Source organism: Trachypithecus francoisi, unplaced genomic scaffold (genome assembly GCF_009764315.1).
Source record: "Trachypithecus francoisi isolate TF-2019V2 unplaced genomic scaffold, Tfra_2.0 Lachesis_group16, whole genome shotgun sequence".
In the NCBI taxonomy this organism is placed as follows: domain Eukaryota; kingdom Metazoa; phylum Chordata; class Mammalia; order Primates; family Cercopithecidae; genus Trachypithecus; species Trachypithecus francoisi.
Genome location: NW_022681461.1, coordinates 398,637 through 421,566, shown reverse-complemented (window position 1 = coordinate 421,566; position 22,930 = coordinate 398,637). Strand labels below are relative to the sequence as shown.

At 52.3% G+C, this 22,930-nt stretch overlaps 2 protein-coding genes across 10 annotated transcripts in view; one reads left to right on the top strand and one right to left on the bottom strand.

Annotated features, from left to right (window-relative positions):
- The window catches only part of FANCC (FA complementation group C), a 216,873-nt gene extending 199,893 nt beyond the window's left edge, over window positions 1-16,980 (top strand). For 6 of the 9 annotated variants that reach the window (XM_033236621.1, XM_033236616.1, XM_033236618.1 and 3 more), the window contains 4 exons: window positions 1,262-1,343; window positions 4,307-4,481; window positions 8,912-9,115; window positions 14,258-16,980. In XM_033236621.1, the coding sequence (XP_033092512.1) occupies window positions 1,262-1,343; window positions 4,307-4,481; window positions 8,912-9,115; window positions 14,258-14,401 (605 nt within the window). In that variant the 3' untranslated portion in view covers window positions 14,402-16,980. The other 3 variants (XM_033236623.1, XM_033236622.1, XM_033236624.1) reach the window with 3 other exon arrangements.
- Window positions 16,981-21,308: 4,328 nt separating this feature from the next.
- AOPEP (aminopeptidase O (putative)) overlaps window positions 21,309-22,930 on the bottom strand; it is a 378,597-nt gene continuing 376,975 nt past the window's right edge. Inside the window, exon 16 of the mRNA XM_033236603.1 lies at window positions 21,309-21,586. Coding sequence (XP_033092494.1) covers window positions 21,470-21,586 — 117 coding nt within the window. The 3' untranslated portion in view covers window positions 21,309-21,469. The remainder of the gene's footprint in view (window positions 21,587-22,930) is intronic.

The window sequence follows — 22,930 nt, the reverse complement described above, 5'->3', positions numbered from 1 at the left end:
GGCAAACAGTGTGGTGGTCACACATTGAAGAAGTGTTTTTTAGTAGCATGATCTTCTGTTCATCAGAAATTTATTTCATGCCCATTGTGAAGGTGGGGGGAGGGATGGAAAAGATGATCACTTCCAAGCCCTGACTGTAGGAACTACAAGTGGAGAAAATGCAAAGTAAATACCTAAATAGCTAGTAAAAGGAAGAAACGAAAAATGCCTTCAAAAGGCTGTGCTCCAAGGGCCGCGGGGGTTCAGAAGAGGGAGGTACTGGCCTTGTGGAGTAGCAGCAGTTAGTCCATCACTCGCCTTATCTTCCTTGTGTGTTCGATTGTAGCATCTATCACTATGTGAAAATTTTGCAGATGCTGCATAGAACTGCAGATATGTGCTGCTCAGATGTGTTTAAAAGTACAGGATGACTGTGAAACCAGAGCAACTCACTCAAGAAGAGACATTTGTTTGCATAATGCTCACTTATTTTCTTTCCTGGCCTTTTTTTCCACTGTAAACCTGAAATCATATTGTGAATTCATCACAGCCCTAGGAAAGCAGTCAGGCAGTCTATTCCTAATTCCTTGTTGGCTGCTTTACTACAGTCTGTATCTATTTTGAAGTCACACATTAGTGATGGAGGAGTGGGTAGGTAGAAGAAACCTAGGGCATCCGCAACCCGGCATTTCCCCGTCTCAGCAGGGGCTGCTTGTGCAATCTCTAGCTACTTCCATGTACCTGAATTCAAAAGTACTTCAGGCCAAGTGTGGCAATTAATGCCTGTAATTCCAGCACTTTGGGAGGCCAAGGAGGAGGATCACTTGAGCCCAGGAATTTGAGACAAGTTTGAGAAACATAATGAAACCTCATCTCTACAAAAAAATTTAAAAAATAGCTGGGCATGGTGGTGCACCCCTGTAGTCCCAGCTACTGGGGAGGCGGAGGTAGGAGGATTGCTTGAGCCCGGAAGGTTGGGGCTGCAGTGAGCCAGGATCATGCCACTGCACTCCAGCCTCTGACAAAGCAAGACTGTGTCTTAAAAACCCCCACAAAACTAAATAAAGAGATCAGATTCTTTGAGGTTCAGCTCTGTGTACTATGGACAGATCTTGCTTAAGAGATAGGTACTGACTGGGAAGAGCATGAGAACAGTATTGGGTTCTGTGAACCAGAAGTAGAGGGTGTCTCCCAAAGACTCCTGCGGTCGTCCCTGCAGGTGGCTCCTCACGGGCTTGCCATTTCCTCACTTGCCCTCTGACGTGTCTCTCTCCACCCACAGATGTCCCTCGGGAACACTGGCTGCAGACACTGAAGCACATTTCTGAACTGCTCAGAGAAGCAGTTGAAGACCAGACTCATGGGTGAGCAAACACTGACCATTCCCAAATCTACTTCACACACGGGTTGCCTAGATCCTCATCTGCCCTTTGAGCAGGGCTGACAGGACAGAGGAAGGCGTTACTGGTCTGGGACCGTCACCAAACAGGTGAGCACCATGGTGAAGTGAGAAGTAGAGGAAGCGCATGGCCACACGGACTGCTTGGAGCAGCTCAGGATGAATAGGCATGCGCGTGTATGCGTGTGTGAATACCTGTATCCAAACGTTTCTACGTAATGTCTGATTTTAGATTTCAAAATATACAGGCATAACAATGAAAAGAAGAGGCGCTGGAAAAAGCAGCGCCCACCTGCTGGGAAGCCCTGGCCGTGCGGAAGGAAAAGGGCATTTGTTTGGGCACCCTTTGGTCTTCTCTCCACCTCTCTAGGGAAGGGAATGTGCGACTTCTGCACAGTAGGGTGGAATGTTAAATGCTCGTTTTTCTTTCTCTTTAATAAATACCTCTAAAATGAGAAAATCTATTCTAACAAATTCTTTTTTTTTCTTTTTCTTTTTTTAATTTTTAGACATAAGGTCTTGCTCTGTGGCCCAGGCTGGAGTGCAGGGGAATGATCACATCTCACTGCAGCCTCAAATTCCTGGGCTTAGGTGATCCTCCGACTCAGACTCCTGAGAGCTGGGACTACAGGCACACACCACCACACCTAGCTAATGTTTAAATTGTTTTTGTGACTGGGCGCGGTGGCTCACGCCTATAATCCCAGCACTTTGGGAGGCCGAGGCGGGTGGATCACAAGGTCAGGAGATTGAGACCATCCTGGCTAACCCCGTCTCTACTAAAAATACAAAAAAAACTAGCTGGGCGTGGTGGCAGGCGACTGTAGTCCGAGCACTCAGAAGGCTGAGGCAGGAGAATGGCGTGAACCCGAGAAGCAGAGCTTGCAGTGAGCCGAGATCACGCCACTGCACTCCAGCCTGGGTGATAGAGCAAGACTCTGTCTCAAAAAAAAAATAAATAAATAAATTGTAGAGGTCTCGCTGTATTGACTCAAATTCGTGGGCTCAAGTAATCCTCCTGCCTTGACCTCCCATCGTGCTGGGACGACACGTGTGGACTGCCGTACCAGCCTGTTAATGTCTAACAGTGGTGTTAGGTACCCTCTTATGTGTGTGACTTTCCTGAAAGCATTCACATTTATGCCTTGCTAAATTCCTTGTATCATAACACTCTTTGGCTTCCTCTTAACTCCCTTTCTTTTAGAGTATAATTTTATTCATTGTCCCTGCTAGCCTACTAAGACTATCTTATTTGTTCCTTTTGCCACTTTTCACTCCTGGAATTCTCTGTCATCTCACACCAAGTTGACACAGACGATGGGTGACATCGTCTCCGCGATTGATGGCTTGGGTGCCAGCTGCTCGCTCCTTCCTCACCGTGATTCTCATTGACAGAGCCGGGGGCTCCACGGTTGGCCACGGGAATGGCCTGCAGTGGCCAGTCGGCCCCACACACCCTCCCTGGTTGTCCTGGCATTACACAGAGCTGGACCTTGAAGAATCTTTAACTCGGGGACAGGGCAGTAGATGGAGGTGGCATAAGCAGCCCACCCTGTGATTGAGAAATGTGGTGCCGCGGCTGCTCTGGTGTTTTTCTCTTCCGCCTGCCCACCCCCTCCGCCGTCACTCACAGTGTGTGATGTCGAAATGCGTGGAGACTGGAATAAAACAGCCACCAGAAAGGATGCATGTGGTGCTACAGAGCAGGACTTAGACCTCGTGGGGCTCCCACCTCAACCCGGACCTTGGGGCCATGAGACACCTTTCAGGTGGCCACATGGGACTGCCCTGTGCATTCAGCTACTGGTGGAAAACAGAAGGAAGGACCAGGCTGGTCTCTGATCCTGATCCAGGCACGCTGCCAACCTGGGAACGGGGAGCATGAGGGAGCCCACTGCTCTGTGCATCTGTCTACCCTGACATGGTGCCTGCAGGGAAGAGGCATGGCGGAGTCCCCTCCTCACTCTGATACAGCCTAACCCAGCCCACAGCCAACGTGGCCGGCAGAGCATCAGCTCTGACTGTGTCCTGGGAAAGAGGGAGTAAGACCAGTACTCCACCCTCCCATCTTTTTGTCTCTGTTGCTCAAATGTTGAACATTTAACCACTTGTTCTCAGGAAGGACTGGGGCAGTGACCAGGGAGGTGAGGACGGTATTTAGAGCTTGGGAATTCCACGGGCCAGGCAGAGGAACATGGAGGCAGATCCAACAAAGGGCCCAGGAACACTCCTGTTGCAGCCGCTGCCCCAGTCCGGAAGGAAAGTTCTCATCTAACATGACCTCAGGCTGGTCTGTTCATCCTCTCCAAGGGATCGTTCACCTGCTGAGACTGGCACTGCACACAATTCGTGAGCCTTACCTCGAGCGGATTCTACCCTAAAACAAGTATTGCAGCTTCCATTTGCCAGTGTGGCGAGGGGATAGCTTCGCAAACGCTTTAACTTTCTGGCATTGACGCACACATGATGACAGCAGCTCATTAAAAATTCCTAGTTGCTGAAACATCCACCCAAACTTTGCGTCTTGTCAGAAGTGGAACGCCCATGTTTCTGCCTGCGTCCCACCCTCCACCTCTTTCTCCGCGTCTCAGAAGGCAGGGAGGTGTGCCGCCGTGTCCTGCCGCATTCCTGCCGGTCACGACCGCAATCTTCCTTCCTCAGTGCCTGTCCTCACTGAAGGTACCTGGATTAAAGACTCCGACGTCCGGAGGCCTCAGGCCTCACAGGGGTCCTGAGAGGCCCTGTCGATGTCCTGTGACGACGCAGAGTGGCGTTTGGACAGGCTGAGTCTAAATTGTATTCCTTGCAGGTTGCACTTCAGTGGATAAGTACAATTTAAGCCAACCGCTGGCAAACGTTCAAGTTGCTTTAAAAACCCGAAGGAAGAATTCAGGTTGCCAACTGCCGTGTGTTCTGGCTGTGTTCCAGGTCCCGCAGAGGTCCCTTGGAGAGCTGGTTCCTGTTCATTCACTTCGGAGGATGGGCTGAGATGGTGGCCGAGCAGCTACTGAGGTCGGCAGCCGAACCCCCTGCGGCCCTGCTGTGGCTCTTGGCCTTTTACTACAGCCCCCATGACGGGAGGCAGCAGAGAGCACAGACCATGGTGGGTAGCAGGCCCCACTGCATGTGTTTGGGGTGGGCTCTGGGGGGCTGAGAGGAGCCTGCAGAGGGCCTCTGTTGTGGGCTCGGCTTCCATGACACCTGAGCTCTGCCAACAGATGGCGTGTCGTGGCATCCTGCAGGCGTGGCGACCTCTAGCCTTGTGGTCAGAGGCATTCGCCTGCCCCCACCGAGGTGGCCAGAGACGGGACACCACATGTAGCCCATTGTCCCGCAAACGAAGACTCTTCCTCCCCGAGGTCGTTTGATCTGTGATCGCTCAGCTGCGGTATCTGCCCCAGGGTCGCATCCTCCAGGGCGTGCCCTGCAGAGGCTGTTCTGAGGGGTGCACTGGCAGCACAGCCTGACCACAGCCGGGGCCCTGTCTCGCTCCCCGGCCGGGGCTTGCTTCCATCTTGACTGTCTGCTTTCTTGGATCAGTCAACAGATCCTCACATTACTGGCTTTGTTTACATCTCTTACTAAAGTAATCACAGGATATTAACCACTTTGCTTCTGAAAAAGGAGTTGGTCATTTCCTAAATAACAGAGCAGCTAAGTATGGGACTGGGTAACTGTCTGTGGCAAAGACAGTTGTTATTTTATGTGAAATATAATAATTACAGGAAGCAATGCTTTGATTAAAGGCACTGGCACCTTCCTTGCAAGCATTTATTTCCTTGGTTCTGAAAACTTCCCCGGCCAGTGCTCTCTGCCAATCCTAGTAGCTGAAGAGGACAGGCTCATTTTATATGGCGCTCCTCTTGGCTTTGGCGTTTTCTGTTGTCTGAAAACACAGGGACTAATAAAGATGTCTGCGTATTTTATTTGTTTAAAGGCTTGCATGGCATAGGAAAGAAAAATGGTTTTACATTTTAAAAAGAAATTTGGTGATAGTTTATTTTAGATCAGAAATAAAGCTTTGTGAAGAAATTATCGTAACCCACATACGTATTTGAGGATTGCTGTCTGATTAAAAAGAAAGCTTTTTATTTCTTCTCCTTTAAAAGAGCACATTAAACTAATTAAGGAAAATCCTGGTTGATGTTTTTAATAGTAATAAGATGTACAGGGCACACATGGTTTCTAAAGCCCTTTTATATTCTGTCTTACTTGATTCTGTATAAGCTAAGTTGGTAGATATGTGTTCAATTCCATCACAGTCAAAAGGGTACTGACAGAGAGTCACTTTTGAAGTAAAAAGAAATAAATCGGCCGGGCGCGGTGGCTCAAGCCTGTAATCCCAGCACTTTGGGAGGCCGAGACGGGCGGATCACGAGGTCAGGAGATCGAGACCCTCCTGGCTAATACAGTGAAACCCCGTCTCTACTAAAAATACAAAAACTAGCCGGGCGAGGTGGCGGGCGCCTGTAGTCCCAGCTACTCGGGAGGCTGAGGCAGGAGAATGGCGTAAACCCGGGAGGCGGAGCTTGCAGTGAGCTGAGATCCGGCCACTGCACTCCAGCCTGGGCGACAGAGCGAGACTCCGCCTCAAAAAAAAAAAAAAAAAAAAAAGAAATAAATCATTCAATAACACTTAATTTCTAGGAAGTTCTATGTTGGCACATCTTCTATGAGCTAACTTGGTCCTTTTTAAAGAAAAAATAACAAAACCTTTGCGTAGTTCTCCCTCAGGGGACACCTAGGATTTTGGATGAGAGCGGACTGGCTCACTGAGTGGGGCGTGGCGGGCATCTGCTTCCCTCCCCGCCATCTGTCACAGGTGCCATCTGCCTGGCAGTCCAGTCCAGTGCTCATGTTGGTGACTCCAGAGCCCCTTCCTCGCTGGTGCCTGCTGAGGCCTTGGTGTATGTGGCATCCTGGGAAGGGGATTTTATTTTCATGAATGATACGTACCTCTTGTTTTCCTGGGTTTTATGGGCTTTAATCCCTTGACGGTCTGTTGGGGGGCTTGAGAGACATGCTGTGAACTGTGTTACTAGCATGATTCTTATACAATTGGATTGAAATGAGCAGTATCTGTGCATTTGCCTTACTTAAAAAGGCACAATTAAATCAGCTGGTCGCGTGTCCCCGCATCGTGCGCTGGGCCTGGCGTCGCTGCCTCTGTGGCCGTCCTTGAGGTAAAGAACATGGGTACAAAGAGCAAGTGTGTTCCCACCCGGGATGTGTCCTGCCTATGAGAAGGCCTGTCCCACTCATGGCCAAGCTACCCTCTCCACCAGCAGCCAGCGTTCATCTCCTTTTGCCAACTGAATTGGATCACAACAAAATAAACAAAAAAATATGTTTAGATGCCCTTAAGAATCAGACAAGGCACGATGATGACGAGAGAAAAAAAGGAAAAACAGAAAAAGAATCAGGCAAGGTTCATACCCTTTAACCCTGTGGTTCCACTGCTAGGAATTCCCCAGGGAACAGAGATCCATGCAAAGGCTTATGCATGAGAATATGCAGCACAGCACCGTTCATAAACACAACAATCGGAAATGGCCTAAACTTCAATAATAAGGCTACTGGCCAAATAAATTGTGGTATATGCTAACCGTGGAATAGCATTCTGTTATACACCATGCAAAATCATGCTCTTGGCCGGGTGCGGTGGTTCACGCCTGTAATCCCAGCACTTTGGGAGGCCGAGGCAGCTGGATCACTTGAATCCATGAGTTTGAGACCAGCCTGGGCAAACAGACCCCTGTCTCTACAAAAAATAAATTAGCCAGGTGTGGTAGTGTGTGCATATAGTCCCAGCTACTCAGGAGGCTGAGGTGGAAGGATCGCTTGAGCCCAGGAGGTGGAGGTTGCAGTGAGCAGAAACTGCACCACTGCATTCCAGCCTGGGTGACAGGGCAAGGCTGTGTCTCGGGGGGGGAAAAAAAGGTCTTGAAGAACATGTTTTATAGGTTTAGTGAACTGAACTGCTTGTAGTACATTATGGAGAGGAAAATCAAAGATACAAAGCCTTATGTGTAGTGAATGGTATGGTCTCAGTGCATAGAAAAAAGACAAGTATATAAACTGAATTATTAACAGTGAGTCTTTTTGGATGGTAGAGTTGTAAATCATTTTAATGGTTTTTCTTTTTCTCTTTACCAATTTTCCATAGTAAGCATATATAAGCTTTTATAATGCAGGATAGAAAAATACTTTAAAAAGAAAAGAAAGCTTCTGTCTTTCTCCTGAAAAACTTCGGACGTGTGTAAAGTTGCTGGTGTTCAAGTGGAAGCCCATGGGCACGGAGGACTCTGCAGGGAAGGACAGTCTGGGACAGACAGACAGGAAGAAGACCCCGTCTTAGGGATTATTGGACGAGGGCGGAAAGTCAATTGTGGGTCAAGAGAAAAAAGATACAAAGGCACAGCCTCCTCAACCCCGGCCTTTCTGCAGACCCAGTTAGATGGCAGAACGGCCCTGGGCTCGCGTAGACACCATCAGACCCTGGCCGACTGGGCCGGCGGGGGGCGAGGTGGGGAGCGTGGCCACTCCCCGTGGAAGAGCCCGATGGTGCAGTTTCTCACGGTCTCGTATTGTGTCAGAGGAGCTCGCACAACACGCCCAGTGTACTGGAGTTTATGACAGACCTCATTGAATGAGGCCTTGACTTCCAGGGAAAAAAAACGCCTCACACAAAATCCATAAAATCGGTCATGGGAATTCTCAGAATAGGCCTAAGTATTCTTTCAGAAGTGATGGAACATAGCTGTTCATGAGTTCCATGTGGCATTTGGAGCTCTGGGCTTTCAGTTTTTGCTTTGTTTTCCAAGTCACGACTGGGTGTACCATTCTTGTGGTAAGCAGAAACATCTCAGCATGGAATAAGTTTTTTTTAATGCAAAAACAACCTGCAGACTTATAATTACCATTATTATGTGGGTTCCACAGACTTGTGACCTCTGCTTGAGCATTAAACAGGTACGAACGGATTGTTCCAGCATCTAAAACAAATGCGTTCTTGTGTGTGCATGCATGTGTATGGCCGTGCCTGTGCGCACGTGCCTGCCTGTGTGTGTGCCCCCCGCCCCCCGCCCGGATCCCCAATACAGCAAGAAGCAAAAGCAAGCCTGCATTCGTATGGGAACGCTGGCTCGGCGGAGGTCTGACTGCATGGGGCTTTAATTGATTTGTGGCTGTGATAGGCGAGTCTTCAAGGAGGCTTTTGTTCTTTTTCCCCACAATATAAAAATCTGACTACATTCCGTTGAGGACTTTTCTGTTTCCTTTTATACAAAAAAAGGTCAGTTCCTGGCACGGTGCCCTGACTGCTTGGTGAGCAAGAGGAAGAAAGTCAAGAAATGTCCGTTCTGCCCCTTTGGGTTTGTGTGGTGTCGCGGGTAAACTCGGCCGCTGCGAAGCTCCCGCTCTCGGGCCCTCCTTGCCCCTTTCTGGGCGTTGCTTCAAAGCAAATAAATAAATCCTAGAAGCACGTCTGTCCTGCCTCTTCCTAACCTCTCCCCTGTGCAATGCTCTGCCCAGGTCCAGGTGAAGGCCGTGCTGGGCCACCTCCTGGCGATGTCCGGAAGCAGCAGCCTCTCAGCCCGGGACCTGCAGACAGCAGCAGGACAGGGCACAGAAACAGACCCCAGAGCTCCTGCACAACCGCTGGTCAGGCGTCTTCTCCTCCACTTTGTGCTCTGGGCTCCTGGAGGCCACACGATCGCTCGCGATGCCATCGCCCTGGTAAGTCTCCCTGGGGTCCAGCCTCCTAGTACTCGTTTCTGCTCCAGCTAAGAGGTGGGTTCCCTGTCCGAGAGTGTGGCCTCTGATGCTGCCCAACACAGACAGATGGTCAAGGAGGTTGACAGCTGGGATGGCCCCCACCGCCGGCCCCTCCAGCACCTTTGTGTCATAGACGAGAAAACAGAGGCTCAGAGAAGGGAGCTGCCATCTCCTGGGCCCATGGCTTGCTGCCAGAGCCTGCAGTAGAAACCAGGTCTCCTGTCCCCCCATGTATATTGCTTTCCATCGCAGTGTGCTGCTCTCCTCCTCCTCATGGAAGGAAATGCCACAATGAGAATGTGCTCACAAAGCAACCACAATGCTATTCACTGCAACAGTGCAAAGAATTGTGTTAATTTTTTAAAAATGGTTTATTATAAAGAAATCCTTCCTGAAGCCCACTTGACTTGAGGGGTAAAGAATGGTCCAAGTCAAAAGTGAGCCCTCTTCGTGACATTAGATTTGGCAGTGATTTCTTGGATATGATACCGAAGACATAGCAATGAAAAAAAGAATAGATAAATTGGACTTGATGAAAATTAAAAGCTTTTGTGCATCAAAGGATGCTATAAAGAAAGTGAAAACACAGTTCACAGAATGGGAGAAAAATATTTGGAAAGAATATATGTGATTAGAGTTTAGTATTCAGAATACATAAATAATTCTTGTGACTCAACAACAAAAAGATAACCTGGTTCAAAAACGGGCGAAGGACTTGAACAGACACTTCTCCAAAGAAGACGCACCAATGGCCAGTAGGCATGTGGGAAGATGCTCACAGAAAGGGCATGAGTGGTCAGGGAGAGGCGAAGGGCAGTGAGATGCATCAGGATGGCTGTCAGCAAGAGAGAAAAGAAAAGCCCCTCAGGGTGCACAGGAACCAGAATACTCATACACTTCTGGGTGGGGATGTTAACATCGTGCAGCTACTGTGGAGAAGAATGGCGTGGCTCCTCAAACAGCCAAACTCAGAATTACCATAGATCTAGGTGGTTCTCCTAGATCTATACCCAAGAGCCGAAAGCAGGGGCTGGACGGCCCTCTGGCCCCGTGCTCAGGGTGGCACTATCAGCAGCCAGCAGGCAGAGATGGCCCAAATGCCCGTAGACAAGCAGTGCACCGTGCAGTCTGTCCCGCAGGCGGGCAGTGCACCGTGTGGTCTGTGCCCATAGGAGAGTACTCTTCGGCCTGAAGATGGACGGAGGGTCTGACACTGCTGCAACCTGGAGGAACCTTGAAGACACTGTGCTATTTAAATAAGCCAGAGACGAGGATATTGTATGAGTCCACTTAGGTGAGGCACCTGGAAGAGTCAAGTCCAGGAAGAGGAAGTACCATAGAGTTCCCAGGGCGGAGGGTGGGGAGTCAGTGTGGGGATGATGGAAAGGGGCGGAGATGGCCGGTACTGATGGCCATGTGACACTGGAAACACAGTGCATGCCACCGAATTACAAAAGTAAAATGTTCTATTTTATCACAATTTAAAAACATACTCGTCTCAGAAAAAGCACCAGCATGCTGGCTCTGGGAGTTTTGTTTTATTTTTTATTTTATTTGTACTTCTGTTGACATATACATACAGAAGATACACAGCTTGATGAGTTTCACAAACCAACAACACCTGTGCAGCCAGCAACCAACTCGAGAGGAATATTCCCAGTCCCCAGAGGCCCCTCCTGCTCCCGTACAGGCCGGGCCTGACTGGAATGTGAGTGTCCAGGTGCAGAAAGTCCCCATAACAAATGACCTACCTACCAAGAACCAGGGCCAGGAGTTTGTCTCCATCCTGGTAGGACAGTCCTGTGGAGCGGCCCAGGCTGTGCCTCCCAGGTTCTGATGTCTCAGCTGAGATGGATCCAAGAGCGTGAGGCAGCTCAAGGCTGAAGACGACTGGCTGCCACATGCCAGGTGCCACCTCTTCGGGCCTGGCCCAGCACAGTGAGAATGCTTTTGAGAATCTCTTGTGTACTTCTATAAAATGCACACCTGCAACAATGCAGCCCAACCTAGCGGGCTTTATGCTGAGCAAAATAAGGTAGACGCAAGAGACAAATGGCGCCCTCAGCTATGGGTGGGATCTAAAGAGTCGAACTTGCAGAAACAGTGGGAAGGTGCTTATGGGGGACTGGGGGAGGGGCAGTGGAGATGGTCAGCCGTGCCCTGTGGCAAGGACCGTTCCCAGCTCAGGCACTTCCTCCCCCACCCTGTGGCCTGTGTGAGTGGAGAAGCTGCCCCTGGCCTGGGCCTGGCAGTGGGGGTTAGCGTGGGAGTTTGGTGGCTCCAGCCCTGCCCACAGGGTGAGAGAAAATCACCCAGAGAGAGCACCCCAAAGACACCCAGGTCTCTGCTTCAGTTAGCCTGACACCACGTTTCCATCTACTCTGAGGAAACTTTCAGTCCACGTTCAAAGCAGATTGCCCTCAAGACTGGCCCCAGAGACACTGCTGGGAGTAAGAAGCTGGCTGCTGCGAGGCTCGGCCCGCGCCCTGTGCTGGGCAGCCCATCCTGACACGTGGTTCAGTCCCGCCTGCTGATCCACACGGGAACCCACAGGAGTGCGGAGGGCCCCGGTGCTGTGTCATCACACCCCCAACGTCATTTCCGCTGCAGAGAAGACACGCACAGCAGCAACTCATTCCCGGAGCAGACGCCAGTGTGGCGCGCGTGCACTGGCTCCGTCCGGCGGGTGCTGGCCATCTGGGCGCCCGCCCTGGTGAAAGCGCCTCCTGCGTGCTATTCTTTCGGACGTTTTAAAACCCGTCTTTATTAACACATCAGTCTTCCTAATGAGAAGCCTTTGCTGCGGTGGCCGCTGGCAGGGAGGGTCTCCAGGGAACAGTCCCTCCCACTGCCCCCGCCTCTCCTGGCCGTTGTCAGTCCCTGTGCCTACAGCACCCTGGAAAGGGCCAAGTCTGCTTGGCCCACGAGCAGGTGGTGGCCAGATGGTGGCTTTGGTGGGACGGCCTTTCCCTCCTGCAGCTTGGGTCTCTCTACCCTCAGGACCTAGCCCGAGCGCAGCCACCTCCTAGCTGGTCCCAGGCTCTGCCCTCTGTCTTGGCATCCAGATTTGGAGAGCAGTGCCAGCTGAAGGCAGGACGAGGCAGCCTGAGGCAAAGGCCGCTGTCTCTCTTCAGAGCCCTTGCACCCTCTTGGAGATGGCTTGAACAAATGGCTCCATCTGACCTAAAGGACACACAGGTCCTACAGCCTGCCTCCTGCGTGGCCTCCGCTGTGAGCTCTGCACAGTGGGCTCTTCTCCAGGCACTTGGAGGTCCGCTCCCTGGCTGTCCTGGAATCTTCTCTGACCTCAGCCCTCCAATTTTGCCCAGAACTCCATCCACGAGGCCCTGCCCAGTGTCCCTGCGGTTCTCCTGCCTCTCTGGCTCCTGGCCTCTTGCCGGGCACTCCTCTGGCTTGCCCCAGCCGTCCACTTGCTCCCTCACCTATGCCTGCAGGAGGCCAGCATAGAGCAGGGGACCGCGTGGAGTCCAGCCCCGGGGCTCCACCTCCTGTCCTGGCCTGGATTCACGCTTCTCTCTCTCCTGCCTCCTGCTGCTCGGCCACAGCAACAGCAGCAGAAGTTAGCAAGGCTCCGAGATGCAGAGTTAATTCTGTAGTCATTAAACTCAACATGAACTGAACCCACTCTTGGTGCACCAGCCAAGGCCAGCAGGGAGGCAGGTTTCCAGGTGGCTGCAGGGCTGCGAATTTTTGCAGGTGACTAGAGAACTGGGAAGGGGCTTACCCAGGAGTGCTGGCATGTAAGGAAGATGCAAGGTTGGATTTGTAATGACAACTCGGTCTTTCTTCAGACATGGCCGAGCCCATCGCCATGGGCAGTTCTCCCACTCAGGGTCTGGGTGGTATGTTAACTCTGAAAGGGGTCCGCAGCAGGCGCACAGTGTTTCCTTGATGAAGGACGGGCTGCATCTGCCGAAGGCCATCAGCATTATGTGCCTGTCATTTCTGAGTAAAAACCAAGTGATGGCGATACAGACACCCAGGGACACACTGGCACATGCTGGGGCCACAGCTGCAGCCCCGTGCTGGCTGCACTGGCCCTGGCGGGCTGGCTGCAGGCCCTGGGTGCTACCAGCGGGGGCCGAGGAGAGCAACCGTCACTGCCCCACATCGTTTACTCTTAGCTCTGCATCCCCACGCTGCCGTTCACACAGTGTGCATGCGACAAGAAGCTCCCTTTACTGGTGGTCAGGAGGTGGAAGCCCAGTTCCGAAGGGTGTCCTGGGCTGTCAGACCTGAGGCAGTAAAACCAGAATAGTCCTGGGAAAACCAAGGCAGTTGTTCACCCTCCCAGAACGTCCCAACCCTTCCAGAGGAAGCTGACCTTGGGCTGCTCTGGCTAATTAAACATTTGCAGGTTCTGTACAAACTGACACACACTAAATGAATATATCGGTTACTCTTTCAAAAACTTAAGCCTTCTTAATACTGCTGTGCTTAAAAAAACCATAAATTCCCCACACAGCTAAATTGTAAGATCCTTACCCTTCCCTTTTTTCTTAACCGAAGTCTGTAGGAAAATACTTACGGGCATCAACAAGTACAAACGCCTTGAGGCTGTCTCCTGCTCTCCCCGCAAGAATCAGGTGTTAAAACCTCAGAGGCCTGTTAAAAAGCAAGTCGGTCTGGTTGCTAGCCCAGGGCTGCCAGATTCCTGGGCTGTTTGTGTGGAACCAGGTGGCATTTCCCAACTCGCACATTCATGTGAGCCTTGTGCAGAAAGTCAAGCCACAGCATGCTCATGTGCCTCTGTTCCCCGCAGCCCACCGTCCCACAACCTGTGAGAAGCACTTCTGATTGCAGCTCTTGTCTGTGGCCTTTATGAGTCTAACGCTGTTGGCAGCTGAGCTCAATGCAAGGAGGCTCGTTAGGAAGCGGCACCGCGCACTGTGTAGCCAGCCTTGGAGACAGACTTGCTGTGCCAATCACCTTGAGAACAAGAGCTCCCCGTGCTTTACTTTGGAACTGATGGAAATGCTGGATAGGGCGTCTCTCAGGGACTGGATGGTTAGGGTCCGTCCCTGGACAAAGGGACAAACTGGAAAGTGTTTTAATTTGCCTTCTCTTCTGTCCTGATTGCAGATGGCGCACACTGCTGAGATAACTCACGAGATCATTGGCTTTCTTGACCAGACCTTGTACAGATGGGATCGTCTTGGCATTGAAAGCCCTAGATCAGGAAAACTGGCCCGAGACCTCCTTAAAGAGCTGCGAACTCAAGTCTAGAAGGCACGCAGGCCGTGTGGGTGCCCAGCATGAGGGATCAGGCTCGCCAGGGTCACAGGACAGATGATGACCTGTGGCCACGCATTTGTGGAGTAAGTGCCCTCTTTGGGCTGTGAGAATGAGCCATACACGTCTTGGGAAGATCTGCTAGTATCTGTTTTACAAAATGCAGAGCCAGGTCCCTCAGCCCAGACTCAGTCGGACATGTTCACCAATGACTTGAGTGAGCCTTCAGTGCTCCTGGTGCCCGCCCGGCCAGACCGTCAGCTGGAGAATTAGTAAAGCAAAGGCTTGGGTGGGAGAACAGGTTTCTAGTTTTTACCCAAGTCTAGATGCACATCTATTACTTAAAGATTCAAAGCTTTAGAACCAAGAATTTGGTGATGAACCATTGAAGAATTGAGAGAGAACTCAGCTCTTTTTAGACTCTTTTCAGGAGTCAGGGAGCTGGGATAAAGCCACGCTGTCTTGCTGTATGGAGAAATTCTCCAAGGGGAGTCAGGGTCCCTCAGGCTTCCTTTGTGTCTCCCTGGACCTGCCTGATAAGACCACAGGAGCAGACAGAGCTCACCCAAGCCTGGGTCTCCTGCACACGCTTTCCACTCTATTTGCTAAACGCTGACTGCCACCAGAGAGCTCCTGGGACGTGAGAGGAGCCGGCAGGTGAAGGTGGAGGACGTGTTCAGAAACATTCAAAGGCAGGATTCATATCAGTTAGTTCTCTTGTTAAACAGAGATGGGAATTGGAAATTCCTGATAAAGAATTGACCTGGCTGGGCACAGTAGCTCACACCTGTGATCCCAGCACTTTGGGAGGCTGAGGCAGGGGGATCACTTCAGCCCAGGAGCTCCAGACCGGCCTGGCCAACATGGCGAAACTCCCTCTCTACTAAAATACAAAAATTATTGGGGTGCAGTGGTGGGCGCCTATAATCCCAGCTATTCGGGAGGCTGAGGCATGAGGATCCCTTGAACCTGGGAGGTAGGAGTTGCAGTGAGCCGAGATCACACCATTGCACTCCAGCCTGGGCAACAGAGTGAGACCCTGTCTTAAAAAAAAAAAAAAAAGGCATTGTTGGTGTAATCTCAAGGTTAACGTTTATTTCATGTCGGTAGAGGGTGCTTTTTCCTTTCAGAGACGTTCTGGAATTGTATTGATCATACATTCTTTTGTGCCTGTTCTGTTTGTCAAGTGAGTCAAGACTTGCTTTTGTCCATTTTGATTTATGTGTATTAGTCTGAGTCTTGGCTCCGTTTTGAGGCATGAGCAGAGTTTCGCTGGATTAGAGGTTAACCTTTAGGGAAATTCCTTTTCTCGGTATGTGGCAATGCTAATAGAGCCACCTGAAGATCTGGAAAATTCCAGGAACTTTTCACCCGAGCTTTTCTTCTGAGAAATGCTGCAGTCAGAAGGGTGTGCTGGTAAAATATTTTGGTGGCAGCCGCCTTCATGATCATTGCTTTCATGTAACTCGCTCTGTGCCATCATGATCCTTATCCTCATATAACACACACACTTCGTCAGAGGTGTCGGGGTTGAAACAGGAGCTGCATGCTTCACTGGAGTTGAGGGCCTCTCTCCTGTTCTGACTTTGAGCCGGAACTTGTGGCTGGCCATGGAAGCTCTGACTCCACTGTGGACATGGTGGCAGCAGGGAACCCCTAGGGAGAGGGGTCACTGGGACCAGGCCTTCTGTTGTCGAGGGGCTTCCTGGGACAGTCCTCACCCTGTCCCGGGGTCCTGTTTACGGGGTTGGCCTTTCCCTCCTCCCCTGCCAGGCCTCTGACCATGCCCCTTCCCTCTTCTCCACCTGGGACTGGTGATGCTAGGCATCTGGAAGCCTCCTTCCTGGCCTGGAAGCCCTGACCCCGGCCTGTCTGTAGAATCTCCCGGTTCCTTCACAGCTGCCGAGTCCTCTCGTGGGCGCGGTGGAGGCGGCCTTGCGGGTAGCACTTTCCGGGCAGCCGGGGATTCCCGGATAGGACTGTCCCGCTGGGGCTGTGGCACCAAAGTGCCTGCTGGCTTCATGTGGCCCTTTGCCCTTTCCCGGCCTGAGAGACGCTCAAAGGTGGAGAGCCAGGGGAGCCACCCCTCGGCTGTTCCTGCCACCTCTGGGACAGGTGGCAGCCGGGCAGGTGAGGGCCGAGGCTTCGCTCCTAAGCCCACCTCCTCCTCCTGTCGCCTTCGATTTTCGGCAAAGTCTGGGCAGGTGCCACCGGGAAGGAATGGCGTCCGAGATGCTGGGCAGGGGCGCGGCCGAGGGGGCCTTGACATTGCTGGCGGGGCCTGGGCACAGGCAGCCGTGGGGAGGCAGGGATGCCAAGGCCTGGAGCCACCGTGGAAGGAACTGATCGAGGTCTGCAGAGGCGCGACGGGGCCCAGAATCTGACCTTTCCTAGACTCTCCCTGATAGTTTTGATAAAGCATGTTGGTAAAACCACTACCCTCAGAGAGAGCCCCTCCAACCAGGCTGTTACTCACCTGGGCTCCAGGACATCTGTGGAATTTGTAAGCTCTTTAAAATCTGTAACTTGTTGTCTATTTTTTCATTCTAAATAAAACTTCAATTTGCAGCTAATGTTGTGTCCATTAAATATTAACAATCTTTCTCTCAGGAAAAAGCTCCTCCGATGACCCCAAACAGTGGAGGCTTCAGGCCTCGCAAAACTGAGATGTGCCCGGAGAAGACCGAGGATGGCTTAGCCTCTGGCCTGGAAACATTGCTACCAAATACCTAAAAACTAAGGGGCCTGTCACCACGGAGGAAGGGGGAGGACGAGGGTAGGCATCCGGCAGGGCCTCCTGAAATCGGGTTACATGCGCTTCATATGTTTTTTCTCTAAGCCAGGCTTGACCATAAGCCTCACTTGAATTGTCCTGTCCCTTCCCTGATCCCTGAGGCTGAAGGCCTCGTCCCGCCAGCACAGCCCACCCACTCTTGCTCAGTCTGTTGGTTCACAGGCTGCTGTCCCCTTGCCCTCCAGACCCACAGGTCCCTCTGGGAGGCATAAGTGACGCGGCCAAGGCGAGCAGCCCTGTGGCCACCCCCAGGACCCCTGCTCCAGTGGGGTTTCCGGCGCTCCTTGTGCTTCCGGACGTGGGACACGGGGGCCCCTCCCGGGGTCAGGAGGGCGCCTGAGGGAGCCGACAGGAAATGCTAGGGCACCCCGAGGAGCCTCTCGCTGGAGCAGCCATGGTTGGCAGGTTTTGTGGTTTGTCCTTCACCCTGTCCTGCCCGGTGTCTTAACTGGTGGGACAGGGTGCTGGGATGGAAATGGGAGCTAGTCCAGGGGATGGGAGGAAGCCGAGTTTTCTGTTGAAATGGAGAAGTTTTGAACAGGGCCTTGACAGGGAAGCTGGAGAAGGGACCTTGGTGAGCCTGGCAGAGCGAATCCACCCGAAACGCAGGAAAGTCAAAACCGAGCCTGGCCGTACGCTGCCCAGAGGACGGCAGACGCGCTGGAGGATTTGCACGGTGGCAGCAAATGTGAGGAATGTTCTTATTCAGCAAGGAATCCAAAATTGTTTTGCTTTCCAAGCTTCTCCCCTCGCCTTTTTCTTCCTCCTTCCAGCCCAGGACCACCTCCCCCAGCCCGGGGCCTGTTGCTAAAGTTCTTCCCCCTGCCAGACGTTGGGAAGTCCGTAGATTTTGTCCAAAAATCCTAAGTCATTAATCATCACTAAGCCATTTTACAACCAAAACACGAAAATTAAGGTACAGTAAGTATATAATGTGTCTTCAAGCCGCCTCCTAAAATCCAGTTCCACCATTTTTTTATACCATGGGTCCAAATCACACCCCTCAAGCCCAAACTGATAACAGAGAGCTCACAGCAGAGGCCTTCCCCCCGCTCCTGTCATGGCGTCTTACTGCACTTGCTATTCTCGGCAGGGAATTTGTACACCCAGGACTTTTGGTGGCAAGCAACAGAAATGTGCACTGAACGCTGAAAGTAAAGGGAACTGATGAAAAAGATGTTGGGCCGGTGAGGCCTGGTGTGAGCCAGCCAGCAGCAGTCCCAGCCTTGCTTCAGATGCTCTGGCAAGGCCAGTCCTGCTGCCCAGCCCTTCCGGACCCCACTCTAGCCAGGAGAAAGGCCCTCGTGCCCACTCCTTTCCGCGCTCCCGCCCAGGTGCATCAGATGGAGGAGCCTGGGTCAAACGCCTGCCAGGGATGCTGGGAAAGCATCTGGCTTCAGCTTCTGTAACGTGCTTGGGTACCTTGGATACCACCAAAGGCATCACCCAACTGCAGGAAGGGGCCGGACACTGGGCAGATGGAGACAATAAAAACGTCTCCAGTTGCATACAGCATCTATACTGTAGCCTATGCAAGAGCATTTTAGAGGGTCGCGTCCCATGAAACAGCCCAGCAGCCAGCAACAGAACAGGCAGAGACGAGCCTTTTCAGAAAGACGTTTTGTAGGCACCTAAATCTGGGTTTTTCTCAAATACAGCACCACGAACACTTGGGACCAGATGCCTCCCTGTTGGGGGGGTGTCCTGTGCACTGCAAGGTGTTGGCAGCATCCTGGCCTCCACCACTAGGTGCCAGTGCACCCCTTCCAGCACTGGGGACAAAACTTTCTCCAGACATTGCCCAGTCCCCTTCCAACCGAGGGCACTGCTGTAACTGCTGGCTGCTCCCTCTGGAATGACACCCTGGACACAGACACTAACGGTTGTAGACACAGAGAACAGACAACCTGATTCCAACGTTCAAATGGACAGTAAACACTCATGAACAGCCAGGCAAGCTCCGAAAGTGAAGCGTCATGAAGCGTACCGCGCACTGACACACAATCGGTGTGAGCTTCTCGTGAAGGGAAACATGGGTGGGGCTGAAAGGGCCCCCACGGCTGCAGCCAGCGGCCAGCTCTCAGGCCTCCTGGGCCGACCTCCTCCCAGCTCACATGTTCCTCCTCTTCTCCTGTCCCCCTCCTGGTGGGCGCCCCCGGACTCTACCCAGAGGCTGGACCCTGTCCTGCCCACGGCCTCACATGGCAACTCTGGGCAGAGGAGCCACACCTGCCACTGGACCGCCGGCCCGGAGAGCCCACTGCCTGCCGGGCATCCCCACTGGTGGTGTGAGGACGCCTCTGCTTACCATACTCCAGGCGGGCCCACCTGCCCCACCCATGTCCCGCACCCACCGGCTCCCCATGTTGCCGACGGCCACTCCATCCTGCCAGGGACTCAGGGCGAGTTCTGAAGCTACTCGACCCCTCCCCTTCTCCCACCTCCCCATCCAGCCCGTTGGGGAGCCGGGAAGCTGGCCCTCTGTCACTCCCCGCTACTCACTGCCTAGGTTTCAGACATCATCTCCCGCCTAGTAAATCACGTGTACATGTACAGAATTTCATATAAGATGAAGACACTGCCATCAATGGGGAAAAGATGGTATCGGGAGTAGAACTGTGACAGATAAGCTCCCCAGCCCTCTGTCTCTCTCCAGCTTCGGCACCTGGAGCACGGCTCGTTCCAGGATCTGTGTGTTCTGAGAAGCCTCTAGCAGTTCCCCTGCTTGGGAGAGGCAGGGAGGCTGCAGCCACTCTGGGTCGAGATGCTGTATTACTTAGATAAATAAGGATTTAGCTTATAAAATTAAAGCTTCCCTCCTCCCAAAATGCAGAAAGTGTTTTCTGATCTTTCATTTAGAACTTCTTGTTCCTCAGTGGTTTGCAGATGGTCACACCCTGTCCAGCCCCAGCCTCGCCCTCCCAGCACACCCACACCCCTGCCCACAGGTCACTGCTTCAGGGCAGACTCTCCAGCCCTGTGGAGGGAGGAAGGAGAGTGGAGAGGATGCTGCTCGCCGAGGTGGAGGCAGGACCCAAGGCTCTGGTGCATCCCTGTGGACTTCCACGCCTCCTTTCAGGCCAGGCCACGGGGACCCCCACGCATCTCCCTTGGCTGTGTCTGCCACAGGGGAGCCCTTTCCAGGCCCAACGCAAAGGCAAGAAACCACAGGAGAAAAGGCTGATAAAACTGGTCCTACAGAAATGAAAAGCAACTAAACAAAGTATCTGAATACACGTGGTACACTGAGGGAAGAAGTATTTGCAGCACACAGAGAGCGAATTTCCTAACTTCTAGAGCTCTTCTACACATCAGTAAGGAAACGGCTGCCAGCTCGAGACGCACGGGCAGGGACCTTTCCACGGCGCGGCAGAAGCCCAGGTGCTCCTGACCATCTCTACAGCAGCCTGGAAACACTCAAGGCTGATGCTCCCCGTGCTGGTCACAGAGTGCAGAACAGGCAGAGGAAGGGACGGGAAACTGGTACCACCTTTTCGGAGGGCAGCTTGTCAAATACCCAAATTGATCAGAACCATAAGATAGGGTGAAAAAAAACAAAGTAAAAAATTCACCCTGGCGACAGTATGGTAGCCTAGAACTCTGATCTATCCATTCTGCCTCTAGATGTTTACCCCAAAGAATGTAAAGTAACGGCTGAGGAAATCCTGGACGCTATGTCCCCAGCAGTGCTCTCCTCGACAGCCAAAAGGCAGCGACAGCTGCATCCGCCAGCAGCCCAGCCAGTGCAGAAAGGAAATGCGGTGTGCGTGCATGGCAGGATGGTCCTCAGCCTTAGAAGGCAGAGATCCTGCACTTTTGGAGGCCCAGGCAGGTGGATCACAAGATCAGGAGTTCAAGACCACCCTGGCCAATATGGTAAAACCCCGTCTCTACTGAAAATACGAAAATTAGCTGGGCATGGTGGTGCACACTTGTAGTCCCAGCTACTCGGGAGGCTGAGGCAGGAGAATCGCTGGGACCTGGGAGGAGGAGGCTGAAGTGAGCCGAGATCGCACCACTGCACTCCAGCTTGGGCAGCAGAGCGAGACCCCGTCTCAAAAAAAAAAAAAAGAGGCAGAGATCCTGAGCATGCCACAGCATGGAGGAACCTGGAAGCCTTCATGTTAAATGAAATCGGCCAGACATAGAAGGACAAAGATTTTATGACTCCTCTCATGTTAGCTCCCTTACACAGGCAAACCTCACAGACAGGAAGCCGCATGCTGCCCCCAGGGACCTGGGGGGGCGAGTGTTGAACGGGCCCCGTTTCACTGGGGAAGATGGAGCGCTGCCGCGGACGGTGGTGAGCTGCACGGCAATGAAGACACCGAGGCTACTGAGCTGGGTCCCCACACGTGGTTATACTGGTCAATCTTATGTGTATTCTGCTGGAATAAAAGCACTAAGATCGAAAAAGATTGTATATCCTTTCTCCAAGAAGCAGACGCCCAGTTCTCCCGACCCCACTCCCTCCACTGCAGACTGCAGGGATCCGTCGAAGGCTTCCCCGCGGAGAAGCTGGCGCCTGTGTGTGTGCAGGATGCCACAGCCCACAACTGGGCAACTCAGAGGTTCCTGTAAAGACATAAATGAAAGAGGAAACGGAGAGGGAGGAAAGGGAGAGAAAGGAGAAGAGCAAGAAAGGAGAGAGAGAGAGAGAGACGAGAGAAGAAAAGAAAGGAAAAGCCTGCGTGCCAGCCAGCGCACGCTCTTCCCCTCGAGGCTGGGCCTGCTGTCCGCGTCATGCTCACTCACCCAACGAAGTCAGCTGAAGTTTACAGAGGAGGAAATGCAGACACAGAGAGGCCGAATAACTTGCCCAAGGTTACACTGAGGCCATCTAGCAGGGCTGGGACTTGAACGAAGCCCACGGAAGGCTGGGTGTCACGGCCTCTCGAGTTACAGGGTGTCCACGCAATGTGGCCATTGACAGAGAAGCGTCACGTACGTGCCAATCTAGACCCGTGTGCACACTGTGCCACCCTCTGTGTATAAAGCAAGGCCTGCACACACGCTTGCTGGTGCCAGGGTGCAGTCGGTCATCAACTTTATTATAGTGACCTGGGGAAGAGACGAGGTGAAAAGGCAGAGAAAACTTACTTTTTGTTTACATATTACCTATATTTGTTTGCATGTGTGATCTATGAGAAAAATAAGTTGTCGTTATCAAGTATGCAAAGGAAGACTCTTGTTTGCCCTAAGAGAGGGCTGCTGTGAAACGCTGCCCTGAAGGGAAGGAGACCAGGCACCATCTGCAGCTTTAAAAGGAGACAGCGCCATCTGCGATCCCTGCACCGTCGTCAGCATGGTGGTGCTTTTGTTTCTTATTCACAGCACTTATGTTCTACCACTGGACAGAATTTTCTAGAAAAAATCCACTTTCTTTTTCGGGGAGCTCGGCTCTTAAGATGTGAGTCTGCCGACGCTCCCGGCCGAATAAAAAAACCTCTTCCTTCTTTAATCCGGTGTCTGAGGAGTTTTGTCTGCGGCTCGTCCTGCTACACTATGGCTGGACGCATGGGCCCTGACATGTACCTTGATGACTTGGGCTTCTTGGGTGCCCCCAAGCTTGGGTATGGGCCAAGACCCAGCTTTCCAAAGACCCATCCTCCATCTGCAGGGCCCTGTGCTCATCACGGCTTTCCTCCTGTAGCAAGGCCTCTGGCCCAGCTGTGCCAAAACCAAGTTTCTGCAGTCGCTTCCTCCACAGCATTTAACTTAGTAAAGCA